At 34.9% G+C, this 27052-nt stretch overlaps 1 protein-coding gene across 1 annotated transcript; it reads left to right on the top strand.

Moving 5' to 3' along the window:
- Nucleotides 1-10873: 10873 nt before the first annotated feature.
- Nucleotides 10874-24957, top strand: LOC142341386 (uncharacterized). The gene is made up of 3 exons (XM_075392314.1): nt 10874-11936; nt 21343-21516; nt 24458-24957. The coding sequence occupies exons 1-3, from the start codon at nt 11792-11794 to the stop codon at nt 24955-24957; spliced, it is 819 nt and encodes a 272-aa protein (XP_075248429.1). The 5' UTR covers nt 10874-11791.
- The last annotated feature ends 2095 nt before the right edge of the window (nt 24958-27052 follow it).

The raw sequence follows: 27052 nt of genomic DNA, 5'->3' as shown, positions 1-27052 counted from the left end.
GTTAAACTGTTTTGTTTAGATTTTATCTGACGCGAGTTTGATTTTGCCATGATTTTTATTATTGTAGACATCGAGTTGTGGTCGTAAATAATGTTTGTTTTTTGATTTTCTTAATGGTCCTTTTTAGTAGTTCCATTATCAAAAACTGTCATCGGCCCTCTGGCGTGGCATTATTATATTCCATTGGTTGTTTAATGAACGATATCTATGTTTTTGATCTCTTCATCATTTGGTAGCCAATTAAGTCTGAATGTGGATGAGCGGGGTCGGAACATTATGTGCGTACGCACATTACCGAGCCTCCTTGTTTGATTACATAACTGCCTCCTTTTGGTTATTACTGCGTTGCACGTCAGAAATTGGCGTCAAAAGGCAAATATATACACATTACTTGCCACAAGGTGTCTTATCTTGCCCTTAATTTTCCGTATAATACTCACTCCGCTCAATTACAATGTTGCAATCAAATAACGGATTGTTTAATTGCCCAAAACAACCTTAATTTCTATTCCAGAAATTTTATGGTAAATTGATTTTCATCTAGCACTTTTAAGTATAATTAAGTATAAATTAGTTATAATTAAGTATAAATTAAGTATAATTAAATCACAATGGCTGGGCTCAGCATAAACTTATTTTTTTGAAATTCCTGTCCCGTCCCATGGTGACGTTTTCTCTGTTGATGATGCATCAATTCAAGATGGCCAAAGCCATTATTAGAAAAGTTGAAACTATTCCCGCCGAAAAAGTGGGAATTTGACTTCGTCCAAATAACACGTGTAAAACAGTAACTCTCCGATAAAAGAGACTGAACTTAGCCTTATCTTACTGAATTTACATTACTAGAAACGTGTTCTCTACACATAGAGTACATAGTTTTTTGGTGATTTTCTGTGCGAATTGTTTTTGCAATCCTTCTAATAAACATTTTTTTCTTGCTCAGAAGCACCCCCTCTATTTCCGCCCGCTCTATTGAAAGTAATTTGAGTTTATTGATGACAGTTTCGTGGTGGAATTCTAATTTATACAGTTACTGGAATTCTAAAAGATTTACTTGTTGGCGGAATTCTGTCTTGTTGGTTTTCTACGACAATGGGTATTCTATGACAATGGATGTTCTTTGACGACATTTTTTTTACAAACCGAAAAAAATCAAACTCTGAACTGTGACATTTTTTGGAAAATATAGGTTTCAGTAGTCACTTAGAGAAGGCCATGACATTTGTTTTTGGTTTCAGACGTTACCGCAGATGATCGCCCTAGGTCTCAGACGTTACCTAAGAAGTCCCGTTCCCCCTTTAAAAAAACATTGATTCAAAAACTGGTATTTTTCTTACCATAGCTTGAGCAAAGAAGCAACTTTTGGTTTTCTGAAAGTTCTGGCAATATTTCAAACTTTTGGACAAAAAAATTACTGATTCTGTCGCATCTTTTCGATAAAAAAGAGTTGATGATAGTTAAAACTCAGGCGCATCAAAACAAAAATAGAGTGTCGTTTTATCCTGTTAGAAAAGGACACGCTTGCTAATAAAAAAAAGCTGCGAAATTGTTTTGATAGAAAAGTTTTACCTATTCAGAATCAGATCTTAAAATTTGTTGGAATCTTTTTCAACTTTTCGCTTTTTCTTTCTAGATGAATGGCTGCACTTTTTTTGGAAAGAAAAGCCCTTTGCTAGTTCAAAACAGCAGCAATAAATTCTTTAAGCAAACCAAAAAAGTTTTTTTGCTGCTTTTGCTGAGTCATTGAAAAGTGAAAGCTACATGAGCCAGAATATTTAAAAACATTTGATCAAAAAGCTAGCTGGTAAGCAAGATCATTTTGTACGCTTCATGCAATTTTCCAACTCATATAGCAAAAAGCTTGATGAAAACATATGGCAACATAGCTTCTACAAAGCTCAGATTTTTCTTTTAATTTGTCCTCTGTCTCAGCAGTTACAGTTGAAGTCCCTTTTTCCCTGGTTACAGACGTTACCAATTAGATGAAGGAAGTTTTTTTTCCAAAGGTCACAGTAGTCACCAACTGTCACAGTACAAAAACTGGTTTCAGACGTCACCTTAAAAAATGATGAAGATTGATGATTAAAGACTAGTTTCATATGTTGCCTTCACATAAAAGATCCTTCAGTTTGGTGTTCAAAACAACAAAAATAAAAGAAATTGTTCTACAGAAAAGATCTCACTACATTAAAGTTTATTTGCAAGCTACCTAATTTGTGTTCAGTAGCCCGTGTTGCCTGAACGCATCGCCTTTTTCCTAATTTCGAATTAAGTGAAGCTTTTTTTCTATTCATTGCCTCAGATACAATTGCTTAGTGTATCGTTCAATTGAAAAAAACATCTGGAATGTAATTGTGAGCAACTAACGAAAGCAAAATCCTTGGTCTAATGTAACAATTATTTAGTCATCCTAAATTTATCGGTCAAAAGTTCATAAACAAAACTAGCAATTATTTGAGTCTGTTGAAAAAAAAAACGGTCTACGTTTACACGTTCGAGAGTTTACCGTTTTTCTCAAACAAAAAATCATAAAGCTAGATTTAGCTTCAATTATAGTGTAACTGTTTTTGGAGGGATTTCTTTTGGGTAAAATTATCAAACAAAAAACACATCATTAGGTCTATTTGTTGAATTGGTGTTGGGCATCTCAACCGCATTCCGTCAAAAAAATTGCGCCGCGAAGAAATTGTCAAGCCGTTTTACCTATCTCTAATTAAGAAAGAACTCCAAAAAGAGAAAGAGATCAAAACAACAAGATGACAAAGAAAAACACTCAGAGCTGCCAAATCGCACTGAACATTTTCAAGATGTCAAAATTGAATTTAAAGAATCAGCTCGATCTTCTGCAAACCGAAATTTCACAGAGAAAAAGTTTTAGAACGCTGACTCTTCTAATCAACAACATCAAAAAAACAAAGAAAGAACTGAGAAAAGCCGCTGAAATAGCTTTCCTTGAAAACCCTCATCCAAGCACAGTTTCATCAATAACAGAAAGACAGTCAAACCTTCTCTCGAAATTGCAGATCTTCGAACATGAAGTCAATAGCCTGGATGACGACGGACAACTTAGCCAGTCGTCCACACGATTACGAGATGACATTAGCGTCAGCTAGAAGTGCAGCTCACGCCTTATTGAGTTTAACAGATCATCGCCAACAAGAACCGAGAAGTCAACAAAGGCGGTTCAGAACAACAAAAATGAAGTTAAAGCTCTACTTCAACCTCCACCAATACCTCCCAGGACAAAAACTTCCCTCTTTTTGCCAACAAACAACAATACACAACCACTGTTATCAAAATTTCTGAGAACTAGTCAAAATTTCTCAGCAAAAAGCCAAAGCGAACCAACAACTGGATACATCCACAAATCCATTTGCCTTTGACACAATTCAAACTGACGAACTGAAGCCCAACGCATCAGGAGACATCAAATTACTTCCAACAAAGCAACCAATAGACGTTTTGTTCGAGGTTGATGTAACCTCCAGAAAAAAAAGTTTGTTGATTTGCCAAAAATTCAACTGTCAACAGCCACAAGCACGACCTTTGACACCAAACAACATAACACCAACATTCAAAATACTATACAAAATGCCGAAATTATTTCAGGATATAGTAAAAACAACGTTGAGCCCGACTTAACTAAACATCAGAAAATTCCCGCTGAGGATAATTATCTGGAGACGTATCAATTTGGTAATAAAATTAGTATTCAGAACAAACCTTACAATCAATTTCCCATACCTAACAATATTGACAACATTATAACTTTTACAACTATCTCCCCTAGTGCCATTCAACAGGTAAAACGGCCATATGAACAACCCCAGAAACGTTTTTAGAAACTCAAGCTCAACAAACTGATCAAGTACTTTTCAAAAACCGCAAAACACAGATCGGTTTGGAAAGTTCCACTACACAGAACCAATTGGAATCGCAAGTTCTTTCCGCTACAAGAGATAATATAAGTGGCACACAAACGATGCCAGCAGTTGTCAAACCAAAAAAGAAAATTCATGAACCACCAGTTGGTTGAATCTGGAGAATTTGACATTAATGTAAAAAGTCTCAAGGAGCAAGTGTTTCAAATTCAAAATCAGAATGTACAGCAAACCGCAAAGAGTACAGAAACGATTCACAATTATCAGTTTCCTGCTGGTACTATGGCAGAAACTACGATTTCTTCACAAGTAAGGAACAGTTATCCCACAGTACCGCTGTCTAAATTTCGAATGAATGCTCAAATAAACTCTGGTACTTCGCAAAACACAATGGCGTCAAAGGAAAAGGGGAATAATATATATGAGGCAAATGGAGAGGCAATAAACCATCCTTTTGACATGGTGAACTCAGTCGCAACGAGCAATATTGCGCACAATACAGAAGATCAGATAGCTGGAAGTTCACAGTCATGGCAGAATTTACACCAACAACAGCTTCTCCGCAACAACTTAGTTCGGAATGAGATTGAGAATAACATCGAGCCAAACCATTTTGTACAACAATACAGGACAAATACAATTAATGATTGTAATTCTGCATTGGTGAACCAGTTGCTAGGTCTACCAAAATCAGACAAAAAGTACTCAGATCATTTACAGTTGAACCACAGACCTCCTGCCAAAACAATTAATAACAACAGCAATAACTGCCAAAATGAAATTTCCCAGTTGCCTGGTCCAACATTTGCAATGCTTAATGATAACAAAAACCCAAATCATTCTCATTTTGCCCAATTACCGCAATGTCTGCCACCACCAGTTCCAGAAAACCTAGGCAAAAACTTCATTGCCAAAAAAGTGGTAAGTAACAAGCAAGCCATCAAACTACCACCACTGTCACTGCCGCACTTCAATGGCAACCATCTGCGATACCATGAATGGATTAACAATTTCTTTTCTATGGTTCATAATAATACTGGTATGACTGATACACATCGGATCACGTATCTTCAAAACTCAGTCTCTGGAAAAGCAAAACCAATCATTGAGTCGTACTCCTGTAACCCAGCGTACTATGAAAGAGCTCTAAATGAACTGATGAACCAATTTGGAGACCCAAGTGTTGTAGTGAGTGCCTTTATAAATCAACTCGAGTCATGGCACACCTCTGATTCAAATAATAAAAAATCATTTGTCGCATTCTCAAATTTTCTAAAGCGCTTAGTTCAAACATTTGAATACCTTGGCTTCCAGCCAGACCTTCAGTGTTCCACATTGCTCAAAAAGCGAAAGAAAAGGTGCCTTACAATATTTTGTTGAAATGGACTGAACATAGGCTCACAACAACAGCTGAACCAGCGTCACTTCGTTCCTTTCAACAATTTTTAGAACTTCATGCTCAAATTTACGATACCATCAATCTTGAGCAAACCTTTACGTCATTTAGACAACACCAAAAAAACATAGATTACGTCAAGGACTTTTGTGTTCCAATGGCTCACTGAAAACCGTCATCACAAATAAATAACCAAAACCTATTTGGCAAACACAATTCTAACGCTGTTTCGCAGCCTGCAATTAAACCACAAATAACCACTTCTAATGGGGAGTTGTCATCCTCCGTAACTATCTCAAACAACACAAAAACTAACGGAAAACAGTAAAACAACCGACATTGCCCCCATTGCAATAATAACAATTTTTTGGCAACTTGTCGTGAGTACCAAAAGCAACCACCACAAGATCGTTATAAAATTGTTATCAAAAACAAATTGTGCACGAATTGTTTGAGCAATAATCACCTCAGACAAAATTGTTCTTCACAAAAGAACTGCCAGTCCTGCAACGGCCGACATCATTCTACTCTACACGACCCTTCAAAACAAGTGAAACGACCGCCAGCAGCATTCTCCACAGGATCTGCTTTATTTGGTCCTACACAGCATTCATCAAATGAAATGTCACCAAGCCAAAACAAACAACAACACTGTCGCTATGGACAATCTTTTGGTAAAATGAAAAAGTCAAATACTCAGAGAAGTACCCTCGATTCTCCCTCAAATAATCAAAGCTTCTGCGTAAATAAAAAGCCGTCTCCTCCGAGAGACTGGCTTAAACAACTACAGCTGATGCCGGTGTCTTTTGTCAATGGCAACAAGGCCTTTGATACGTATGCACTCATAGATCATGGCAGCCAGTTCACTTTCTTGCTTGACACCATAACAAACTTTCTAGCACTTCATTGCGAAGCGCAAGCATCAACTACACTCCAGTACGTGAATACCCAGAACGAAATGCCACTCAAAGATAACAGCGCCAGTCATTATCACTCCATATAAATCATTGCGACAAAGTTTTGAGATATCATGTGCACACAGCAATGAACGTCACACCAGCCAACATATTTGAGTTGAATCAAATATGTGACACGTTTAATCATCTCCGGCACATCCATTTCCCTCAGGTTGCTGGTGGCAAAATTGGAGCCCTCTTAGGTGTAAACACTTTCGCTTACACTCATCCAATCGAAGTAATACCCGGAAACATAAATCAACCGTTTGGTGTGAAAACAAAACTCGGATGGACATTAGCTGGGGAGTATGAAAATTCTCTCAATCCTTCCTAATCTACATTTAGACATCATTCAACAACAACCAAACCATTAATTTATCATTTTTCAAGACAGCAGACGGAAGAATCACATTTAAGCGAATTAGTTGAGCCAATTCTGGAAAATTGAAAGTGACGGAAACCAAGAACACAGTTTTGTTCTTTCAGATGAAGACATTGATGCCTCAAAGGTTTTTCGGAAAACTATCCGACACAATTCTGAGAGATATGAAATTGGTCTTCCCTGGAAAAAGCGTTGCCTTTTGGAGAACAATTTTTACTGTGCGTCTAATCACCTACGGTGCTTGGAGAAAAGACTAGGTAATAATCCAACGCTGAAAGAAAAATACGATCAAACACTTTCAACAGACTTAATCAAAAAATACATAAAGCCAGTCGAAATGACAGAACCTGAACCTGCAAACCTATGGTACTCGCCTCATCATCCTGTTCAAAATCCAAACAAACCGCGAACAGTTCGACGGGTGGCAAATGCCGCTTCAACGTATCGAGGGCAGCACCTCCTAACAGGACCAGATCTCTTGAACAGCTTACTTGGCATACTGCTACGTTTCCGTGAGCATCCAGTTGAAATCCTTGCAGATATTGAAAGTATGTTCATGCAAATTCTGTCAAACGAGAAGATCAATCAGCACTTCGCTTTCTCTGGTCGAAAAACAACGTTTTAATGCAATATCAGTTCACTCGCTTGATTTTTGGGGCAACTTGTTCGCCTTCAATGGCCATCTTTGTCCTAAATCAATGTGCTAAAAACAATGCAGAAAGTTTTCCCAAAGCTTTTGCAGCAGTAACGAAACAATTTTACATGGACGACTACGTTCATTCGCTGACCACTATCACTGAAGCGAAAGACACTGTAATGCAAGTCAAAGAGTGCCTCCAACGAGGGGTTTCAAATTGACCAAGTTCTTATCTAATTGTCTTGAAGTGCTGGAACGAATTCCATGTGAAGACTTAGACGAGTCAAAAGATTTCACTCGCGTATTAGGACAAAAATGGAATTTCGTTCATGATAAATTTTTCATAAAAACTTTGGAAGAATCTCCAAAGAATGCAGCAATGTATACCCAAAGAAAACTGTTCAGTTTTGTTGCGTCGATTTTTGACCCCATCGGTATTGCGTCACCGTTGACTATACGCTTCAAGGTTGTTATGCAACAAATTTGGCAACTGGGTTTGAAATGGGACACACCGCTACCTGAGAAATTACGTAAACCACTGCAAAAAATACTAGACAGCTATTTCGGATCACCCGCCATTGAACACTCGGGAGCACTCAATTTTACTGCAAGTTCACCGGAAATTGAAGATCAATTGCACGTCTTTGTTGATGCGTCTACTTGTGCTATTGCATCAATAATTTATCTACGGAGTTATGACAATAACACCAAACAAACAGAAACCAGCTTCATAATCAGTAAATGCAAAGTAACCCCTTTAAAATTGTTGAGCGTTCCAAAACTTGAGCTTGAGGCTGCAATAATCGGGATACGACTACTCAAAACAATTCAAAAAGAGACAACACTCAAGATACACGATGCAGATTTTTGGACAGACAGTCGAGTTGTTCTTGATTGGATTGTTTCTAAGAAGAAACAGAAACTGTTTGTCGCCAATAGAATCCGAGACAAACACGAATCTTCAAAATCCAGTCAATGAAATTATATACCAACAAATCAAAATCCTGCAGACCATGGAACACGTGGCGTAGAAACAGAAGAATTGTGTTCTAAATGGTTACAGGCTCCTGATTTCCTAAAGAAACATTACTCCGACTGGAACTCCGCACACAAAATAGTTTCTGTTCACACACCGAGTACGTCAAAACCAAACGAACCTGTCATTGACCCAACCTGTTTTCAATATTGGAAAAACTGCTGTTAACACTCGCAACTATTTACAACCTTCTCTTCAGAATTAAAAAAGAACGAAATAACAAAGAGCAGTACGATGCAGACGACATCAACAAAGCACACAGTCACTTAATTCAAATTTCACAGGAAAAATTGTTTCATTCAGCTATTCACTCGCTAAGAAGAGGACGTAAACTAGACTCAAAATGCAAGATTCGATCCCTAAATCCATACTTAGACAAAAACGGAATACTTAGATCACAAGGCCGACTACAATTTGCTCCTGAAGAGTTACAATTAGCTAAATTACCAATAATTCTTTTGCCAAAGACTCAAAAACACGCCTGTATCTTGAGCATGCGCATCGAATTTGTATACACCAAGGTACCGAAGCCGTCAAAGCTTTTGTTCAACAGCGATACGTCGTTATCGGCCTAAGGAAAACATTGTTAAGCATCCCATTTTGATGTTTTTTGTGTCAATGTTTTGATGCCCAAAAAATCCAGCAGTTAATGGCTCCACTACCAGTGTGCAGGTTTCCTGATACTCTCTCGCACTTCCCTTTCAATACAGGAATTGATTTTTTCGGACCTTTCCATATTTAAGACACCAAAGACAAGCTCACCAAGTTCTACGGCCTCATTTTCACATGCATGATCACACGTGCCGCTCATCTTGAGTCATGTCCTGATTTAAACACGGACACTTTTCTCAACGCCCTCCGACGTTTTGCATCACGAAGGTGTCAACCAAAACTTATTCTAAATGACTACGCAAAACATTTGTCGGGGCAAACGAAGAATTGAAGCGATGCGTCCGTAGTCTCGACAATCAAGCATTGCCTCTGAACTTCTTATAAAGAACACAGTTTGGAAATTTAACCCACCATACGGACCACATTTTGGTGGTGCGTGGGAACGGTTGATCCAAAATGCTAAACGGATCATTTTGATCATTCTAGGGAGCAAGAGGCTTACATCAGATGTCTTCCACACCATCATGGTTGAGACCGAAAGCATGCTGAACTCTCGACCAATCAAACATGTGGCTGACGTACCAGACAATGAAGAACCCATCACCCCAAATCATTTTCTGGTGCAGAGACCTTACAATTCACTGTCACCACAAGACTTTTCATCAACCATGCCAGCATCCTTCAAGTCGTAGAAAAACGTGCAGTTTCTTATGAACCACGTCTGGAGACGCCTAGTTAAAGAGTACCTTTCCACTTTAACGAAGCGAAGCAAATGGTCCAAACAGGGTGAATCGTTGAAAGTCAATGACCTGGTGTGGATCCTCAAAGACCTCACTCCGCGTGGGATATGGCCTCTGGGACGAATTGTAGAAACGTCGCCTGCAAAAGATGGATCTGTACGCGTTGTCAAGGTAAAAACGGCTTACGGTACGTACGTCCGCCCGGTTGCCGGTCTCGCACGTGTTTTTGCTGATTAGCCGTTTTTTTGCTCACTTTTTTTCTCGGAACGGAATTCTAGGCAACGCGAGCTACCCTCTGGTCTCCTGGTTACGTTATTAATCCCTTCTTTGGTTTAATTTAGAGGTTTCCTCTCCCCGGAGTCTGTTGATGATGCATCAATTCATGATGGCCAAAGCAAATATTAGAAAAGTTGAAACTCTTCCCGCCAAAAAAAGTGGGAACTTGACTTCGTCCAAATAACACGTGTAAAACAGTAACTCTCCGATAAAAGAGACTGAACTTAACATTATCTTACTGAATTTACATTACTAGAAACGTGTTCTCTACACATAGAGTACATTCTCAATTCAGAGCTCGACATGACTTGCTAGATTTAAAGTTCATATTTATTCGTTAGTGTTCGAACAACTACAACTTAAAAGTTTCTGCAAAATCATAGTTTCGCGCATTCATCTTCCCTTTTTCCCGTCTACGTAAAATGTAATATCTAACGTACGGTGTCACTCCACCCCTCTACTCTACGACTTTCTGTGTGGGGCTCAACCTTAATTTTAATGCGCGATGCGGGATAGAGTAAATGATTTTAAAAAGTTAAAAAGCATTTATCTACTGATGGAATTTTATTTTTTCAACATAAATTTTTCTTTCTTGTTTTCTGAAGAGGTTTGTGAACTTTAAAAATGTCAAGTTTGGAAATTAAAAAACTCCTTTTCCTTTTTCTTTGTTTTTCCTTTTTCCAAATCATTTATTGTCATTTTCTACACAACGAGTTTCCCGTAACCTGAGACTTGAAACATGCGGGCTAATTCAGTCAATATCTAATTTCCATTTTTTTGTTGAGTAAAATTTGGGGCTGCCCATCAATATCTACAGGAAACAGGATACGACAGAAAGAACTGCGTGAAGGATTTGGGGAAAAGCTACATGAAAATGTCCTTTTCTTATATACAGTTCGCTATTAAATGACATCAAATTACTCGATCTAACTCAAAAATTGTTTGCATTTTGTTTATTAAATGACAAACTATACCCTCATAATTATTTCCCTTAAAGTCGTGTCCGATATCGAATAAAACGCATTCTCTATTTTCAAATTCCTATTTTGGGTTATTTTAACGTTGTCATTATTTAAACGTTCAACTTTCTTACCCTTTTTTACATGCATTAAATGCCATTTTTTCATTGATTTCTTTAAAAGATTAAAAGAAATTTCAATCCATAATTTCTAATTCGCTTCCTGTTTTTACTTTTACCTTTCAAACTACCTTAACCTATTAAAACCTACTGATTTACCCAAAACTGTCTACTTAAACTGAAACAATAGCGCACAAAATTCGATACTAAATAGTTTGAGTGTCTCAGAAAATTGATTTCCTATGCTTGCTTTTTAAACAATAATTAGATGGCATAAGTCTACGTTTTTTAAGTAGAGCTTCCTGTTTAGAGAGAGGTTTTGTAGCGAAGCTTTACTTTTTAATTATTAGATATATTGATGTTTATGTTGATTTTTTTTATCTCTTTACTGTTTAATTTGAACTTGAGAATCTTCAATTGAACTCTCTCTCGAAAATCAAAATTATGATAATTAAGTGCCAATTAAAACCACCGCCAAATTTTGTTAATAAAACTGTACTTTTCTTAGTTGAAAAGTCACCTATTTTATGTTTCAGCTATTTTATCTCATCCAAAAAGTGCGCTTTGAATAATAATGTAGTTCAGTATTTTAGTTATGTGACTTTTTTCAATTGGTAAAAATTAGAATTGACAAATTATTTGGTTATAAAACTCATGGTTAATGTTTATAACTAAACCAGAAATACAGCTCGCAATACGATTCATTAATTGAGACGGAAACATCTGCATTTACACCCACGCAGTTTCTTTTTATTTATCCGCTTTTGACAGTCGGCTTTCCGAGGGAAAATTACAGCATGGATGCTTCATTAATAGCCAGAGTTGTAACGGGAAGCGCAGCGGCAATCCGGAGCTTGATTTTCCTGACGCGCTTAGAACGACATCGTCATTTCAAAACTGGCAAAGATTTCCACATCTTTTATTATCCAATACTGCTTTCAGGCTAATAATCAAGTGTTTCTCGCGCTCTTTAATATTTTTCCACGCGAGTGGGGGGGCTGTTTTACTTTAGAAAAATATTTTGTAGAAGTTGGTCGGTGTTGCTTTAGCAAGCAATATCAAATGAAAGAACGCCAAACAAAAGATGAAATGATTTTCATAACGTCTCAAATTTGAGAAGCCTATCCCAAACTTACCTTGAGGCCTAGCCTTCGAATCATACACAATTCTCAATGTTTTAATAAAACAAATTCAATACAAAAATCGTTGATTTAAAAATCCAATACAAAAGTATCAATGAATAATACATTGATAAAAACTTCAAAAAAATTTTAATTTCGACCTCAGGACCCGTTTTCAAAAAAATATTAAAAAATATCAAAAAAAGCAAATGAACAGTATCAAAAATATCAAAAACACACCAAAAATATCAAGAAAAGCAAATGAACAGACCAATAAAAAAAAGCAAATGAAAAGCTAGCAAACGGTCGCTTTTTTTTCACTGCATTACGTAATAAAATTTCAATTGCATTCTTAACTATGGCGCTGTACGAGAAAATAAACTCAACTGATCTTAGCGGTACAAATTCAATGCGTTCTTTATTTCATGATTTCATTTAAGAAATTAATTACCAAAAGGAAAAAATCATTCAACTGCGTAGAGGATGTGATCAACTAAGGACCGAAAAGAAGGAGCTTGCAAGGAGAGTTACTAAATTGGAACGTTATTCATCTTTGGTGTGTTTGACTTTTCATGGGGTAAAGAACGGTGTTGAGTAACCGGTACACCAAATTGTGGAATTAATCAGGTTAGTACAAGTTCCAAATGAAACTCATGATATTGCGGCCTGTCATTACCTACCTGGGAAAGGTAAAAGAAAATCCATAATTGTTAAATTTCTTTATAATCATCAGCGTGATTCGGTATGGTTCAATCGCAATTCGTTTTTTTGATCCGGTTTTTGGAGCAAAAATTCGCATAAATGAGCGTCTAGCTGAAAGTGATAGAGTCTTGTACAACTACTGCAGAAAAGAAAAAATGTTCTTACAACCACAAACAAAAACCAAGTACGAGTTAAGTTCTCAGAAAACGATACAACTTGGTATCCAGTTGTCAGTCGGCATCAAATTGATTTTCTTGTGGGAACTAATGGCAACACTGAAACAGAATGGGGTCTGGAGACAGTAGAGACGTTGGAGATGGAACATAATGTAAATAAAAAAACACCATCGAAAAGAAGTCGACAGGTGGCTTTCTAATCACCCTAAGGCATTTTTCAAAAGCAGTGTGATACAAAACAGTTTGACAAGCTGGACAAGTTATGCTGTTTGACTGAAAAAGTATTCAATTTATTGGTTGAAAAAGAGTCTCCGCCGTCAAAAAAAAGTACAAACTTGAACGATAAATGCACCAACTTCTCGAGTAATCTGAGCAGTGAAGAGAACACTTTATAATCTTCATACATCATTGTTTGTCATACTAAAAACAAAAGCCGTACTTCTTTGGGTTTAACCATTCAGTCTTTGAGATTCCATCATGCTGACTTAGTTGTTTTCCTTGATACATTAGAACAACAGCTTGATGTTGTTGCTTTAATTGAGACATGGCTAAAAGATAGTGATGAACCTGACGACTATGATCTACTAGTTCATCAGACATCAGACAATAGCGTCAAAACCCAGAAAAAACGCTAAGCGACGATCTGGTGGAGTAGCCTTTTACATAAAGATAATCTTCAATAAACCATACTGGACACTAACACAGAATTTGAAAGCCTAATTTTACAAGTGAAATACGGTGAAAAATGTTTGCACAATTTTTGTGTCATTTATAGACTTCAGTCTTTGAAATTAACTGATTTTAAACCAAAGCTGGAAAACATTTTACACTTTTTGAAATTTTCAAAAGAGAAAAGTTTAATCTTTGGTGATTTCAACGTAATTATTTTAATGAGAGAAAAGAGTACAAAAAAGTATGAGAACCTCTTAAGATCATTTGATTAACAAGTACAAAACTCAATGCCTACAAGGGATACCAAAAATTCAAAGAGCTGTATTGATCACATAATCACAGAAACAAACATATAGACTGAAACGCTATTGACGTCATTAAGCGATCATTTTTTATTAACTGCTGAATTTTTTGTATCAAGCGTAAACATTAAAAGCGTTCAGTCATTGGTACTCGTGCGAAAATTAAAAACAACCAAAAAAGACAAAGCGCTGAACTTTCTTTCTTTATCTTATTAACTGACTCTCCTAAATCTGCAAGTTTGTTACAAATGATATCAAAAATGCCATTGTAAAACGGGACAAAATCTTTCAAAAATGAATAGCAGAGCCTACAATGTAGAACAAAACTATATATAAACAAATACGGAATAAGGTAACTAACTTGATAAGAAACGGAAAAAGAGACAATAATTTCAAAAAATTAGGCAGAAATCCGAACCCAAAAATGATTTATAGGACACTTAAAACTCGCAAAAGAAAGGAAAATGCCATCGATTTACCAAATCGTGATGACTTGAACGATTATTTTGTTTCAATAGGTCCAAATTTATCTGCAAAATTTAATAACAAGAAAAGCAGCTTTAATATCCGCAAAAATGACACAACGATGGTACTTCATCAAACAAATGAATCAGGGGTAGCAAAAAATCTTGAAGAATCTGAAAAACAAGAAAAGCACAGGTCACGATGGAATCTCAAACGAATTTTTGAAGTGTTGTTTTTCGTTATTGAATGTCATCTTGCAAGAGCCATTAATTTTTGTCTGCTAGAACGTATTTTCCCAGAATCATAAAAAATAGCTAAAGTAATACCCTTATATAAAAAAGGAGATAAGACTGACCCTGGTAATTACAGACCTATCAGTTTACTGAGTACAATAAGTAAAATTCTGGAGAAGATCTTACTGGAGAGGATGATGAAATTTTGTGTAAAATTTATTTTGCTAGCGAACAATCAGTTTGCCTTTAGATCTAAAATGTCATGTGTGCATGCAGTTGCTACCATAAAGGAGTATATTAGAACAATAATTGCAAGCAAATCAACGGGGCAAGCTAGTTTTATTGACTTAAGCAAAGCTTTCGATACAATAGATCATGAAATGTTATCACTAAAATTGGAAAGAAATGGATTCAGAGGTCCAATTATAGAGCTTTTAAAGAGTTATCTAACTGGGCGCACCCAGTTTGTAAGTTCAGGATGCAAAAAACGACAGAAAACCAAATAATTTGCGGCGTAGTCGAGGGCTCAGTTCTGGGCCCTCTTCTGTTCATTTTTGTATTGTATATCAATGATCTCCCCGCAGTTTGTAAAGAAAGCAATATAGTAATGTTAGCAGATGATACTACTGTTGTTATTACCGGTAATGACAATAATTCGGCTCTACAAAAGAATGTTGGAATGTTTCCAACTGGTTTAAAACTAACAATTTAACAATTAATTATGACATATATGAAGCTATAAATTTCGGGAAACCCACAAAAGAAAAGGTAAAACTCAGGGATAATGCTCTAGATTACAAAACATCTTGTAAATTTTTAGGAATCTACATTGATAACAACTTAACTCTACGTGATCACGTTGATTTTTTGTTTTAAAACTTAACAAATTTTGCGGTCTAATGTATCGGGTAAGACATTTTTATCCAAAAAATTGTCTTCTAATGTTTTATAACTCTTTTGCCAAATCGGTCATAACTTATGGTCTATTAGTCTATGGAAACACAAGCAAAAAGAATTTAAAAACAACTGATAGGGTAAAACGTAAAATCATTCGAGCAATTTTTTTCAGGAAAAAATACGAATACTTAGGTCTTACACTAATTGATAACAAGATACATACTGTATATGAACTTTACGTGATTGAACTTGTTAAAGAACTTTTCAAACAAATAAGGTCGGAATCTCCGCTACAATTCGTAGTTCCGCAAAGTCTAACAGTCACTAAAAAACAAACAATTTGGAGTTTAAGAGGCTTATTTCCCCCACCAATTTCAAAAACTACAAAAAACAAAAAGTCATTAGCTAACTTGTTGAAGAAAACATATAATTGGCTAAAACAACTGAAACAATTACCCGAAAAATTCAAAACTTTAGTTTTCAGCAAGCGAAAGCACATATATGAAAAATAAGTGAGCTTTACTTTAAAGATAATAGGAATATTTTCACCCTGTATAACTAACTGTTAATACGCTTCAGCAAGATGACATCAATTATTGTGGGTTTCTTACTTTTTTGTGTATAGGGGCACAGACTTGAAGAGCAATGATGCTCATTTTGTGTCATAATTGGAGTCTGATTGGATAAAATTGTTTTAAATGTTGTCCAACACTCTCCAATTGAATTAACTATTCTATTCTATTCTATTCTAAATGAAAGAACGCCGAACAAAAGATGAAATGATTTTCATATCGTCTCAAATTTGAGAAGCCTGTCCCAAACTTACCTTGACGCCTAGCTTTCAAATCATACAAAATTCTCAAAGTTTTAATGCAACAAATTCAATACAAAAATCGTTGATTTAAAAATCCAATACAAAAGTATCAATGACTACTACCTTGTTAAAAAATTCAAAAAAATTTTCTTTCGACCTCAGGACCCGTTAAAAAAACCCTTTACAATAAAAGGAAGCTGACTTTAAGACCAGCCGGCTCGGTAGTGTTCGTTTGCAAATAATCTCACCCTAATTTTTGTCCTAATTGACATTCAAATGAGAAAGAAAAAGGAAACTTTCAAACATTGACCTAGTCTTCAATAACAATTAATGTGCAAAAAATGTTTTAGACTCAAATTACAAAAAGATTTTGAAGACGCCACATTAGGGGGCCGATGAGGCCTCTCATTAATGAGGATACGAAATCAGACAGATAACGAAATAAAACAACAATCTCTATTGTTTTTTTTTTAAAAAGCACTTAGTAACAAACTAAAAACAGCGGCAGAAAAAAATTAAGAAAATAATTAACTTGTTTTTTACTAAAAAAACAGATTTGGCATGTCCTCAATAGGACTAAGTAACAAGCTGACAAAACAGTGTAAATTACGAATTTACACATACCTAACAACGTATAATTACGTATAATATTCAAAAATAAAAACAACCGGTAGTTTTTTAAGGTCATTTTATTTTCTTGAGCCTCAATCGAACATCAACAGGACCTGTTTTCATAGATGCTCAGGGACAAAAGCAACAAAAACGCAAATAGTGACCAGTATCAAAACTCTCAAATTTTTCTCTGAAAATATATAGTGTCAAAGCCATGAAACCGGCAACTGAATCAAAATCGATTACAGAGAAAAAATATTGTGAACAAGAACTTTTTTTATTGAGGTTGAATTATATGTTTAGAACGAGAGAAAAGAATAACAAAGTTCAAACGTACACTAATATTTTTGAAAACAAAGTTTTTTTGAACATCATTAAAATCATTAGCTTTAGAGTGAAAACTTTCAATTGGTTAATTTACACATACATTTGATGCTATTGAGATCTGCCATTGTTCAGAATATGTCATACGACTACCACACGATCAACAAAGTGGGTTAAACTCAAGAATTCATTTTTATTTCAATCAAAAACTCGGTTGAATCTGCGGAAAAACAATTGTGCTATCAAAACGTAAACTAATTTTTAAAAAATTTGTATATGATTCATACGGTTTACTATCTAAGCCACCATTAGGACCTGTCAGGAATGTGATAATGTAACAACAGCCCACACATAGGACCTCAAATATGGTCAAATCTCCAAAAATCACAAAGGTTTTATTTCAATGCGATAAGGCCATTAGATAACTGATTAATTTTATTTTTACTTCGTCAGAAAGTAGATGGGTCCTGTGAATTATGAAATTAAACTGCAACTTGATAGCAAAAATCTGATAGCAAAGAAAACAATTGGATCTTTGAATAATGAGACCAAATCAAAAGACTACCAGACAACAACGAATGCAGTCTAAACTCACGAAATCATTAAAATCATACGAAAACACTTTGTCGAAGCCGTAAACAGCATGATTCGTTTTCGGAAAATTTTATACATTTTCATTGGGCTTCATTTGAATTTGGGTGTGATCAGTCAAAAATTGAACTTTGGTATGATCTCTTATTTTTCTGTAATTGACATAGTAAAAAACAAGAAATTGCAAAAAAATAAAACACCCCAGAACAATCAGAGCTCTTTCTTACTCTAAAAACCTACCATGAGATGGGCACCGCACCTGTTTTTACGAGCGTTTATAAAAATTTAAAATGGTTCCAAATTGTAGCTCAATACAAAATTTTCCAAAAATCTCAAAATTTCGAAAACAAATGATGTATTTTAGAAAGATATGAAATTTAATTAGCAAAAAATTAGTAAAATTTTAATTCCGGAACATTTTCATAGGAATCTCGAGTGAAATTACCCCGCATCTGAGCTTACAGTTTTTTTAATTTTGTCAAATTAGGACTATATTGGCTAATGAAGCATGTATGAGGCGACTTTTATTAGGCTTAATTTGCTAAATTTTAGCCGTAATTGTGGTACAAAATTAAGATCAAACAGTTCAGTAACCTCTTTCAACTTTAGAAACAAAACCAACAACACTATAATTCACAACAACTCAGCAAAAACGGAGAAAAAAATGTGAAAAAAGACGATAAAAATGAGCAAATTTCAGCTAAATTTTGAATGTTTACAAAAACTTTAAATCACTATAACTATTCAAAAAAATCTAAATTCATCATGACGGACTCACTAGTGATACCACTTTTTACGATAAATTTAGCGATCAGCTAACGTTGGCTGAACAAAAAAAAACAGAATTGGGCATATAGTTCCTCGTCCCACTAAGGCACTAAGGTGGAAGCCGACCAAAAACCAGAAGATGACCAATTTTTGCATTGTTTAATGGAGAAAAAAGGTAGGCAAAAACTAAAAATTAACAAATCGAATACTTATTGAGGAAAAGCTTGCTATTGAGAACGTATGAGTTTAAAACGAAAATACAATGAGAAAACTCTTCAACTTAGAAACAGTATCTGGTACAAGATATAACGAGACAATGGAGCATCAAGAATAAATGGACAAGAACAAAAAAATGTCAAGTAATTTTTAATGTTTCTTATCTCACGACGGATTTTGGTAGAACGCGGTTCGGTGGATTAAGAGAAACATTAAAACTTGAATAGCTGTGATGCCACTCGTATGAAATTCTATGCAAACTCAAAGTCAAATTTTGTTGTGTAGTGAAACATTTTGTTTTGGAACGAAATTGAAAAAAAAATTAATTTTTTTTGTTGTGGGAACAAAAATGACTATGACTAATATTAAAGAAATTACGCGCATGTGCTTGTTGAATTGCGCCCCTTTAGCTATCAATGGTAGCCTAATTACATATTAAACCTAAAAACAGAAGGCAGAGGGAAAGCAATTTTTCCCCTAAAACTAAATCAAACATAAGAAAATGTGAAAAATTCGAAAAAATGGGAAATATGAGTTCCGAAAAAACTCATGTTTGGGTGTCGGTAATGAATTCAAGTTTGAGTTAACGTCGGATGCGAATGAGGCATTCATTCGGATTCGCCTCGGATTCGAATGGGGCATTTATACCACAGTTACCATTGTTTTAGGTCTTAACTCTTAAAAATTGGTGAAGAGCCACACTATTTTTCCCAATATTTCTTCGCAATTTTATGGACTGAAACAGCCCTAGTAATGAGCCGATTCAAATCGTGCAAGAATCTTGCAAGATGATTCAAAACCTGCAAAATTCTTGCAAGAATCTTGCAAGTTATAAATCCCTGCGAAAAAGTGAAACAGGGTTCTAAGGTTTTAGAAAACACCTTTGAAGCAGGTTATTGTTTATAAAACAAGTTACAAAACCAAAATCAATGAAATTTTTTTAGCCCGGATTCAAATTGCAGGAGTCTTAAGATTTTAAATTCTAGAAAAAATATTTGAGTGTTTTTGGAAGTTACAACTAACTGAAAACCAAATGAAGTGACTGTAGCAAGAGTTTTGATCTGCAAACTGATTAAAATTGACTTTTTTACCCTAAATGCCTTTTGAATGTGAAATCTTGCAAGAATTTTGCCAGTTTCTTGCAAATAGCTAAAAACATCTCAAGGCATTCAAATCTTTCCTTTTGAACTTCAATTTACTCGAAACACGACGAAATAACTTTTTTTCCGTCTCTTAAGTTTTCACGCAAAAACCCTGACGAGATAAATGGAAGAACTATGCCTTATCTTGCAAGATTTCTTGCAAAATTCTTGCAAGATTTTGAATTCTTTGATCACTAGGGAGTTAACTAACGGTGAAGAAATTACAAAATAACGGTGGAATAGTCAAAATAAAGGTGGAGAATTTACAAAATAAAGGTGGAATAGTCAAAATAAAGGTGGAGAATTTACAAAATAAAGGTGGAATTGTTAAAATAAAGGTGGAGAATTTACAAAATAAATGTGGAACCGTCAAAATAAAGGTGAAGAATTTACAAAATAAAGGTGGAATTGTTAAAATAAAAGTGGATAATTTACAAAATAAAGGTGGAATTGTCAAAATAAAGGTGGAGAATTTACAAAATAAAGGTGGAATTGTTAAAATAAAGGTGGAGAATTTACAAAATAAATTTGGAACCGTCAAAATAAAGGTGAAGGATTTACAAAATAAAGGTGGAATTGTTAAAATAAAAGTGGATAATTTACAAAATAAAGGTGGAATTGTCAAAATAAAGGTGGAGAATTTACAAAATAAATGTGGAACCGTCAAAATAAAGGTGAAGAATTTACAAAATAAATTTGGAACCGTCAAAATAAAGGTGAAGAATTTACAAAATAAAGGTGGAATTGTTAAAATAAAAGTGGATAATTTACAAAATAAAGGGGGAATTGTTAAAATAAAAGCGGAAAATTTACAAAATAAAGGTGGAATTTTCAAAATAAAGGTGGAGAATTTACAAACTAAAACTTTAACTGAATGGTTGAAATTCAATTGTGGAACATTTTTTATTCTGACACAAAAAGGGATCTCTCCGAAAGATTCAACGCATGTCATATTAGCCAAAATTATTTTAATGGCAAGATGTAACCTTTGTGCAACGGATAATAAATTGCTTTGTCATTTATATTAAGAGAAAAATTAAGGAGAAAAATTAAAGTGGAATTGCGTGACGCCAACTCTTGCGCTCTGATACCAAATTTCTCACTGCGGAAAATCGCGTCCACTCTTATCCACAATTTTTTGCGACCCCATAGTGTCAATACCTCGAGCCGGGAAGCAAAACTGTGCTTCTAGAAGAAATGTCCAGCAACAAATGTACCAAGAATTTGTAAAAAGAAAATTGTGCTTAGAATTGTTTTGAGTACCTTGAGCCCAAAAGAGAAACATTTGATTTTGATATTGTTCGTGTCAACAGTAATCTCCTCGTTTTTCGCCCCAATGGTTCCAATGGTCTACACTGCATGGACATCACCAGATAGAGAGACAGCGGCCAATAGTGGAAATTGTATGCCCACTGCTATGATATTCACATACACTGTCGTGTCTGCATCCTACGCACAAATAGCCATTAATTGGGCTGAGATTGCAAGTAAGTTGAAAGTTGACGCTCCGTCTTTTCTATTTTTGTGTCGTTTTGTGAATTATCGTCCAAGGTTTAGACCTCGTCTCATAAAAAAACAATGCCTGGCCAAAAAGTGGCATGAAAATACAGTGCTCGACTCAACTAGCATATGGAGATTTTTAGAAATTTTAAGTCTTTTTATAAGTCGGGGCTTAAACCTGGGGTTACGCGTTCTGTAATCATTTTAGAGTAGAAACAGCTCGATTGTGCTTTAAAAAGCTATGCTTAAACTTCATAACTTTGACTCATCATATGACATAAAATTGCCATGGAACAACAATTACCAAATAGCAATAGATTATTTATTTAAAACAGAAGATTCTACATATCTGTTTAAATTTTTTTTTTCAACAGAATTTTGGCTTTCCAAACATTAAGTTTAATGCAGCCAAGCCCAACGCTCACGAGGAAAACATTTGGGAATCTAATGGCAAATTGCCGAGCCTGAGTGAATCTGAAAAATCGTGATTCACCCAGTTGATGAACAACTTTATCGCTTGCAATGAACTTAATTGATTGTGAAAAGTTACCAGGTGTTAAAAAATTATCTAAATCTAGCAAAAAAATAAGTTGAGCATCTCAATATAAAACATGGACGCTTACCATTGAGAAGCTATAGATTGACTTAAAACACAATAGGTTGGAGACAATTAGCATTCTGTTGTTATATTTTGTTCGGTTGTGATAGATTCATATCAAGTCCCACGGGCCACTAAGGCATGGCCATAATGTGGTAACTATATTGCAGCTCGCAATCAATGCTTAATTTCAACCAATAAGAAAAGAGATCAATTTTCAATTTATTGTCCCAATTCTTCTGTTTTCGATCTGTTGTCCTTTCGATCTATTGTTCGGTCACCCTAGTTTATTTCTTCCAGTACAGGGTGAGCCTCTAAGTTTCAGGTACTTTCCAGAATCCATGAAAATCTTTTTAAAAAACGATCTGCTAAAAACGTCATCCATATATATATATATATATATATATATATATATATATATATATATATTTGTTAAAAACTATCAATACTGTCAGCTCTTTAAAACGCCGGACAGATAAGAATTAAACTGAAGCAGTGTAAAATGTCAGAAGCTATCCAGAACCTCAATGTTTTTTAGCCAATACACCCATTTTGTGCAAAGATCGAAGTCCTTGTGTGGGTGTTTGTGTTTCATAATTGGGAGCCTTGGACAACTTTAACCCAAAATTTGCTGATAAAACAAAATATTGGATTGCTCTTAACAATACTTGGTAACTTGGACGCCATTGAAATTCATTGATATCGCATTTCACATTAGATAGTTCTTATGATTATTTTTCCATTGCAAAGTGAAACAAAAATTACGTAAATTAAGTAAAAATAATTTGTACAATCATCAGCTCATCTCCAAGTTAAGAAAAAGAGGAAACCAACCAACTATGAAAACTGTTTGTTTCATTTAGTGATGACAAGTAACATCTGTCAATCTAAGCATTGCAACTTCTTCATTTCAGCAAGATTTTATTATTAGACTTCAGAAAAATGGTTTTGATCACAAAATTTGAAGACTGCTCATTTTAAAAAACATTCTTAAAAAAATTGGTTTCCAACCTTTTCCACTTGTAATGTTTTGAAGTAAAATTTCTTGCAATATTCCTTGAAATGTTATTCACTTAATTGTTTTTTTAAAATTGGTTTTGCATTCTAGGTCTGAGTTGACTTTGATTGTTCGATTATCTTCGCTTGCGTTCTGTTGTTCATTCGTTCTATTTAAGTTTGCTGCTGATATTGGCATTCTGTTCATCATATCGGATATTAGTTTGTCTGCACTATCCGGGTCACGGCATCAATTGTAATGACGGCTCTTTTGAATGATTTGTACACTACTTGATAGTCAAATGTTTCCAAAAACTAACTGTTAAGTTTTACTGATCAACATCATATTCGGCTGAAATTATCAAAAAAATCCAAATTGAAACGATCCAAATATTGCATCAAAATATAGTAGTTATTTCAACCATAAAGGAGTTGAGGAGTTGATGAGAGTTTGAAGATGGTTATAGTCATGCCTAGTTTCAAGTTGCTGCTGTAAGACGTTAAACAGGTCAACTTATAAGGAGTCATTTTGATTATTTATATTAATGGCGAATTTGTTATTGTCAATTGGCTCCATTGCAAAGTAAACTTAAGGAATCTTATGCAAAATTAATGTTGATTCCAAATTATTTACATACAATTCCATACTGTTTTGTTGATCTTGCTGAAGTTCAAATTTTTGTTTGTAATTTGAGTTTATTTTCACGTATAATACTCTTATTAATAATAGCCACTAAATTAAGTTGTGGAAAAATCATGCAAACAGTTGATGGAAGTTTTATTAGAAGCAGTGTAATGATTTGCTGTCTTTATTAACATCTGAACTCAAACTGAAGCTCGATGACTTGGAGAACGGCTTGTCTCCCTGTATATATCTGCAGTCTTTTTCAGTTCCCTCCCTTTGAAGGCTTGAAAACCTTCACACGAATTACTAAATTGATAGTCAATTTGTTAACACAATCTCATTTAGTGAGATGCGTTTTTATCAGCAACATAGATTCAGCATTGAAGCGATAAGAAAAACCTGCTTCATAGCATTATTTTGATCACGCAATGGCTTTTTTGCTATTAAAATAGTTTTGTATTGGTCTTTGCAAATTTGTGCCTAGCTGACTGGTCCACAGACCCTGGAAGCTAGAACAGGAAAAAATTGTATCTCGTTTTTGCTTCTTTCTGTTTTGATAGGTACTTTTTAAGTTTTTCTTAATTTAAATTTCAAGTTCTCTGTTGAATGAGTATTTGGAAAGTTGCAAAACTTATAATACACACTAATTAAATTTAAGGTATTTTTATCAAAAAAACCTTAATCTACTTTTTGTTCACATGTGCTTCAGCTGAAGGAAAACAATTGGCACTGGATGTGAACCACGGCATTGTGATACGGTTCGTTGTGAGTGTCTCTTTTCTGGAAATGATAGTGAGCGCTTTTATTCAACTTTTCTTTGTGACACCCAACTTCGAATGCAGCATCATTAAAATGATCGTCACTGGTGATATTTTACACATTATACCTCACGTACTCTTTGGAGTCGCCAGTTTCTTCTTCGTAACGTGTCTTTATAATGCCCCCTTTTGTGTGCAATACCCAACGCACAATGAGCGAGATTTGGATTGGGAGGACAAACAGCAGTCGGGGTACAGGATCTGGACTCTAAGGGACACCTACCCAGATCTGATTAGAGAAGCCCTCATAGGTCTCATCGTCTGCATGACTTTCTTGTCCAAAATTGTCATCGAACTTATTACGGACGACTGGGAAACTGTTTATGTTTTCAGAAACGTTGCTACCAGTTTAGCGTACACAGCTTTTGTTTTCTACAATTTTCATATTTAATTTTTTTTTTTTTGGGGGGGGGGGGGGGTGGTGATGGAGGGGTAAAAGACACTACAAAGAGTATAAGGTCTATTTTAATTAGGGATATCAACTTTAAAAATGTGGAATTTTTTAAAAATATTATGTAGGTTCATATTAGGCAAAACAGGACTTGACTCACATTTATCAGCAGATTCTACTGGGAAAATTATGCAATCAGTATGTATGATTCATATAAGTGAAGTCCACTCGCTCATAAAACCAAAAACAAATATAGCAAAATTTCGGCTCAAGATGTCCGAAATGGTATCAACTAAAGGGTCATCAAGTTGTGGCGGAAATTTTTAATTATAGCAAATATACCCGGTGCGCCTACAAGTGCTTGAAACAATTAAAATCTAATTGAAATCAAATTGACAATCTTTGTTTAGTTAATTGTCTTTCATCCTATTAGGAAATGCAAGTTTTGCACTAGTGGGTTTTTCATTTTGTAATTATCCTAGTCGAGAAAACGTTCAACTTGAAAGATCGTGCAAGATTCTGCCAGAATATTTCAAAACGATTGGACGTCTTGCAAAAGTTTCAACCAAAATCTTGCAAGATATAGCGAGATAAACTGTTTTTCCTGCATGATAGATTTTTCTTTCCAAATAGTCAAAAGATGGTACAAAACTGAAAGCGTTTGAACACGATCAATCTATATTGGACACCAATCACTTTTTAATTGAAAAAAAAAGAATTTGGCTAAGAGCTGGATAATAAAAAAATAATTCTACTAAATAAAAATGAAATAGCACAAACAATTTTCAAACCAAAAATCAGTTTAATTCAGATTCTAATATTTAAATTGAGTAAAAAAAGCTTGTAAAATACTTTTTAAGGTTTTTTCTTATGAAAATTATAGCGAAAACAATTTAAATTGGACTCCAGACAGTTTGTGATAAGGATTATTTTTTGCACTGAATCAAACATAATGCAGCTGAATAGATTCTTGAATTTACTAAACAATTTGTACAAGCTTGTTGAATCGAAACACTTCGTTGTTTTGTAAATTTCGATCAAGTAACGTGTTATTCAATCTGCTCAATTCGCTCCTGAATGGTTTCCAAAAACTGAAGGAATAAATGCAAAAAATTTTAACCAATCAGAATACAGTTTGACCCAAACTTGCAAAAATCTTGTAAGATAACGTTCGGTTTAGCATGATAATCTTTCTTCTCAGAAAATCTAATCTTCTATTCTTACAAGATTACCTTTCGTTTTGAATGATCTTATAAAATCGGCTTTTTGTAAGAATATTTGGAAGATCTTACAATAAAACCTTTTGGTCTCAAATAGGGTACCTAATTGGGGGCAAACTAAACCCGTATGGGAATTTTCCATGCAATTTTCTGTGGTGGCGGTCAAGCAAGCCAATAGGCCCGGTGAGCTGAAAAATTTTGAGATAGCCCTATTTTAAATATTCCTTGGCCGGCCGGTGGGTGCGCTTTGCGCGCGTCGCGGCTTCGCGGACCAGTGGTTTCTGGATCCCATCCAACAGTGTATGAGAGGCATGGCCATGGACAGTGTTTTTTGGGGTTGGCAATCTATAGATCTCTTAAAAAAATGCCGTATATTGTTTCTTTGGATCCAAGAAATACATAATAAGTTGCATATACTATGCACCGTTTCAATTGTAACACATAAAATGTATTATATGTAGGAGATTATAGAATTATTACCTAACGTTCGGCTTGCTTTCACGTCGGCTTTCTTGTTTTATTTCGGCTTACTTTGCGTTCAGTCTATTTTGCAATTAAAATAAGCTGACTTAATAACGGGGGCGGTTCGGGGGGTGGGGGTGTAAACTTCTTATTATTTCATAAAAGTCATTAAAGAAAATCGGTGCTTGTCTAGCTAGACATGGTTGATCATATGCGGCTGTTTGTTTTAAGTGTAAAAAATAACTGATCATATATGCGATCATAATTCATTTGTTTGAGTCACAATTCAAACTTGAAAAAATAAGTTGTACTATAATTTTTTTTCAGAATTATTGTTTCTCAAGTTAATAAATAAAAGACAACAAATTTGTATTATATTGGAAGAAACAAAAACAATTATAAACTGCTGACTT

The sequence above is a fragment of the Convolutriloba macropyga genome, chromosome 6 (assembly GCF_964194025.1).
Source record: "Convolutriloba macropyga chromosome 6, txConMacr16.3, whole genome shotgun sequence".
In the NCBI taxonomy this organism is placed as follows: Eukaryota; Metazoa; Xenacoelomorpha; order Acoela; family Convolutidae; genus Convolutriloba; species Convolutriloba macropyga.
The sequence above is the reverse complement of the archived record's forward strand: the minus strand, read 5'-3'. Positions and strand labels throughout refer to the sequence as shown.

What these genes read in the sequence shown, in the direction of transcription:
- LOC142341386 (XM_075392314.1), top strand. Translation starts at nt 11,792, where the DNA reads ATGGATGCTTCATTAATAGCCAGAGTTGTAACGGGAAGCGCAGCGGCA. An exon ending in TTATCCAATACTGCTTTCAG is followed by an intron (nt 11,937 to 21,342) that starts GCTAATAATCAA and finishes TCGTGTCAACAG; the next exon opens with TAATCTCCTCGTTTTTCGCC. An exon ending in TAATTGGGCTGAGATTGCAA is followed by an intron (nt 21,517 to 24,457) that starts GTAAGTTGAAAG and finishes CATGTGCTTCAG; the next exon opens with CTGAAGGAAAACAATTGGCA.